The sequence below is a fragment of the Hemibagrus wyckioides genome, linkage group LG19 (genome assembly GCF_019097595.1).
Source record: "Hemibagrus wyckioides isolate EC202008001 linkage group LG19, SWU_Hwy_1.0, whole genome shotgun sequence".
Lineage (NCBI taxonomy): Eukaryota > Metazoa > Chordata > Actinopteri > Siluriformes > Bagridae > Hemibagrus > Hemibagrus wyckioides.
In genome coordinates, this window is record NC_080728.1 from 19,620,001 (window position 1) to 19,625,000 (window position 5,000).

Below are 5,000 nucleotides of genomic sequence, written 5' to 3' on the forward strand. Positions count from 1 at the left end.
AGGTCTCTCAAAATGAGAATAATGGCCTGTGATGTGGAAGAGGGTTTTATACCCCTGTACAGGATCTCAGATCAATCCAGCATTAATGCAGAATAATTCCAGCTCCTGCTCACGACATTCAGACTTCATAGCACAGGGTCGTAACCTCCTGCAGAGGAAATAATAAAATAATAACCAAAAACATCTCTGAGGATGAAATGAGCAGATTTTCTGTAAAATCGGGCCCGGAGGCGCTCCGTGTGACGTCATCACCTGTGTGCATCCTGTGCTTGTGATTTATGTAGATTTCAACAAAAACAAAAATCACAAAAAAATAAAAAAATCTCCGAAAAATGCATCAAAAACTGTAAAACCGTTTTTCTGGTTATGAATAATCTGACCACCAGGTGGCGCCATGATCCATCATTTGGTGGAAAGTTTACCGTCTGATGGAGTCTCAGGGTTCGGGGCTGTGGGGTGAAAATAATAACAATAAAAAAAAAAACATAATTTACGTAAATAATTTAGGCAAAAAGTCAAAGAATCACTTAAAAACATGACCATGAAGCGAAAACACGCAAAAAGAAAAAAATAGTAGATCATGGAAAACAAACTGAACAGAAATAAACAACAATTAAAAGGGTTTATTTAAATATTTGTTTATTTTTGTGATACTTTTGTTTCCACAAAAATGGAAAAGGAAAAAAAAGGCTTATTATTTTATATTTAAAGAGTAAAAAAAATATAAATATGTACACTGAAATTCAATTGAAATTAAAGACACTAAAATTAATTTGTAAAAAATATGTCTATTAATTAAAAGAAAAAAAAACAATTTAAATAATAAAAAGGGTTTATTCAACTAATTGTTTATTTTTGTGAAACTTTTATTTTCACAAAAATGGAAAAGCGAAACAAAAAACCCCACAAAAATAAATTGTCTTATTATTGTTTACATTTAAACTGTAAAAAATATAAATATATACATTCAAATTCAATGGAAATTAATGACACTAAAAGTTATTAAAAAAAATGTCTATTAATTAAAAGAAAAAAAACTGGAAAGAAATAAACAACAATTAATAGGGTTTATGTATTCAACTATTTGTTTATTTTTGTGATTCTTTTGTTTCCACAAAAATGTAAAAGCAAAAAAAAAATTGCATTATTATTTTGATATTTAAAGAGTAAAAAAATTATAAATATATACACTGAAATTCACTTGGAATTAAAGACACTAAAAATTAATTTGTAAAAATATATGCATATTAATTAAAAGAAAAAAAATATCATGAAACACAGACAGAAAAGAAATAAACAATTTAAATAATTAAAAATGTTTATTCAACTATTTGTTTATTAAAAAAAAATTGCCTTATTATTTTAATATTTAAATATTAAAAAATCTAAATATATATAGGAATTCAACTGCTATTAAATACACTAAAAATAAATTTGTAAAAATATCTATTAATTAATTATAAAGTAATATTTATTTATGTGGTTGTTTATGCATTTGTTTGTTTGTTTGTTTACATTTACTTCAGTTCCTCAGAAAAGAAGATTATACTGAAATAAATATTGTTTGATGGTAAGAACAGTAAAGAGCAGGGTTGGCAGTGTGCCAGGTCGGCTCTCACCGTGATGTCGGTGACCTCGAGCCCAAAGTGCATCGGTGTTTGTTTAAGATCGTTAAAAGAGAGATGCACTTCAGTCCAAACTCCTCTGTGACTCTCAGGGATTAAGAGCAGTGACCAAAGCCTGGCTCTCTGAGCAGCTTCACTCCTGTCTTCCTGACGGATTTTCATCTGAAACAGCGTCTGGATCTTTTCCCATCATGCCCCTGACCAGGTCTCTGTCCATGAGCTCACTGAGCGGCCTTCCTTTGTGGGAGGAAGAGGAGTTACCCGTGGAGGATCTGCTGCTGTTTGAGATAGCGTGGGAAGTCACCAACAAAGGTGAGAGCCACAGGGACACTCAAAAAAACCCAAACTTTTAATCAGTTTCAGTCTGAGAAGGTGTTTATTTAACCAGAAAAGATGTTCTTTAGGAACATTAGGAACATTCTCATAAAAAAAGTAGCGGAAAAAATGAAAAAGGAATGAGAGAACATGCTTAGCTTCTGCCTATGATCTTCAGGATAATTGGATGATTTAGATGCAAGTTCTGATCATATAGTTCTGATCAAATAATTCCTTTAGGGTGCCTCTGGAGTAGATTATGTGATTATAGTGCCCTCTAGGGTGCCCCTGTGATAGATTATAAAACAGTGTGCCCCCTAGGGTACCTCTGTAATACATAATGTGATATAGTGCCTTTAGGGTGCCCCTAAAGTAGATTATGTGATAAAATGTCCTCTAGGGTCCCCCTGTGATAGATTATAAGACATATTGCACTCTAGGGTTCCCCTTTAATAGATAATGTGATGTATAATGTGTAGTGCCCTCTAGGCTGTCCCTATAGTATATTATGTTATATAGTGCCCTCTAGGCTGTCCCTACAGTAGGTTATGTGATATAGTGCCCTCTATGGTGCCCCTACAGTAGATTATGTGATATAGTGCCCTCTATGGTGCCCCTACAGTAGATTATGTGATATAGTGCCCTCTATGGTGCCCCTACAGTTGATTATGTAATATAGTGCCCTCTAGGTCCCCCTGTGATAGATTATAAGACATTGTGCCCTCTAGGGTGCCCTAGAGGGCACAATGATATAGATACTAGATAGATAGATACTATGATATAGTGCCTTTATGTTGCCCTCTAGCATGCCCCTATAGCAGGTTATGTGATATAGTGCCCTCTAGGGTTCCCCTACAGTAGGTTATGTGATATATTGCCCTCTAGGGTTCCCCTACAGTAGGTTATGTGATATATTGCCCTCTAGGGTTCCCCTACAGTAGGTTGTGTGATATATTGCCCTCTAGGGTGCCCCTACAGTAGGTTATGTGATATATTGCCCTCTGTGGTGCCCCTACAGTAGATTATGTGATATATTGCCCTCTATGGTGCCCCTACAGTAGGTTATGTGATATATTGCCCTCTAGGGTGCCCCTACAGTAGGTTATGTGATATATTGCCCTCTATGGTGCCCCTACAGTAGGTTATGTGATATATTGCCCTCTATGGTGCCCCTACAGTAGGTTATGTGACATAGTGCCCTCTATGGTGCCCCTACAGTAGGTTATGTGATATAGTGCCCTCTATGGTGCCCCTACAGTAGGTTATGTGATATATTGCCCTCTATGGTGCCCCTACAGTAGGTTATGTGATATATTGCCCTCTATGGTGCCCCTACAGTAGGTTATGTGATATATTGCCCTCTATGGTGCCCCTACAGTAGGTTATGTGATATATTGCCCTCTATGGTGCCCCTACAGTAGGTTATGTGATATAGTGCCCTCTATGGTGCCCCTACAGTAGGTTATGTGATATATTGCCCTCTATGGTGCCCCTACAGTAGGTTATGTGATATATTGCCCTCTATGGTGCCCCTACAGTAGGTTATGTGATATAGTGCCCTCTATGGTGCCCCTACAGTAGGTTATGTGATATATTGCCCTCTATGGTGCCCCTACAGTAGGTTATGTGATATAGTGCCCTCTATGGTGCCCCTACAGTAGGTTATGTGATATATTGCCCTCTATGGTGCCCCTACAGTAGGTTATGTGATATAGTGCCCTCTATGGTGCCCCTACAGTAGGTTATGTGACATAGTGCCCTCTATGGTGCCCCTACAGTAGGTTATGTGATATATTGCCCTCTATGGTGCCCCTACAGTAGGTTATGTGATATAGTGCCCTCTTTGGTGCCCCTACAGTAGGTTATGTGATATATTGCCCTCTATGGTGCCCCTACAGTAGGTTATGTGATATAGTGCCCTCTATGGTGCCCCTACAGTAGGTTATGTGATATAGTGCCCTCTATGGTGCCCCTACAGTAGGTTATGTGACGTAGTGCCCTCTATGGTGCCTCTACAGTATATAATGTGATAACGTGTCTAATAGCTGGTGTCCTAGTCATTTTTGCCCCCTGCCCCTCAGGCAGCCTGTGTCAGCTCCTGCAGTTCTATATAACTCTTCACAGTCAGCATGTCGTTAAACACAGATTTATTCAGTCTGTTTCAGAGGAGAGCAAAAGTTTTTGCTCCCCCACATGCAGCAGTGACTGAACCTCTTCTTCGTTCCTCTTCCTCTTTTCCAGTGGGAGGAATTTACACCGTCATCCAGACCAAGGCTAAGATCACAGTGGACGAGTGGGGCGAGAACTTCTTCATGATCGGCCCTTACTACGAACACAACTTCAAGACACAGGTGGAGAAGTGTGAACCTCCGAACCCTGACGTGAAAGCAGCCATGGAGGCCATCACCAGCAACGGCTGCCAGGTACATCCACAGGGCGGGGCTTCAGAGGGCGGGGCAGTTAGTTTTATTTCAGAAAAAAAAAAATTAAAGTTTTCTCCTTACATTTTTATTTAAATCACTTTAATCACTTCAGTTTAGCGTCTGATCATCTCAGCTTAGCATCCAATCACTTCAGTTTAGCGTCTGATCATCTCAGCTTAGCATCCAATCACTTCAGTTTAGCGTCTGATCATCTCAGCTTAGCATCCAATCACTTCAGTTTAGCGTCTGATCATCTCAGCTTAGCATCCAATCACTTCAGTTTATTGTCTGATCATCTCAGCTTAGCATCCAATCACTTCAGTTTAGCGTCTGATCATCTCAGCTTAGCATCCAATCACTTCAGTTTAGCGTCTGATCATCTCAGCTTAGCATCCAATCACTTCAGTTTAGCGTCTGATCATCTCAGCTTAGCATCCAATCACTTCAGTTTAGCGTCTGATCATCTCAGCTTAGCATCCAATCACTTCAGTTTAGCGTCTGATCATCTCAGCTTAGCATCCAATCACTTCAGTTTAGCGTCTGATCATCTCAGCTTAGCATCCAATCACTTCAGTTTAGCGTCTGATCCTTTCAGTTTAGCATCCAATCACTTCAGTTTAGCGTCCAATACATTCAG

General features: G+C 38.8%; 1 protein-coding gene across 1 annotated transcript in view; it reads left to right on the forward strand.

Annotated features, from left to right (window-relative positions):
• Positions 1 to 1,676: 1,676 nt before the first annotated feature.
• gys2 (glycogen synthase 2) overlaps positions 1,677 to 5,000 on the forward strand; it is a 23,389-nt gene continuing 20,065 nt past the window's right edge. Inside the window, exons 1-2 of the mRNA XM_058416532.1 lie at positions 1,677 to 1,937; positions 4,182 to 4,363. Coding sequence (XP_058272515.1) covers positions 1,817 to 1,937; positions 4,182 to 4,363 — 303 coding nt within the window. The 5' untranslated portion in view covers positions 1,677 to 1,816. The remainder of the gene's footprint in view (positions 1,938 to 4,181; positions 4,364 to 5,000) is intronic.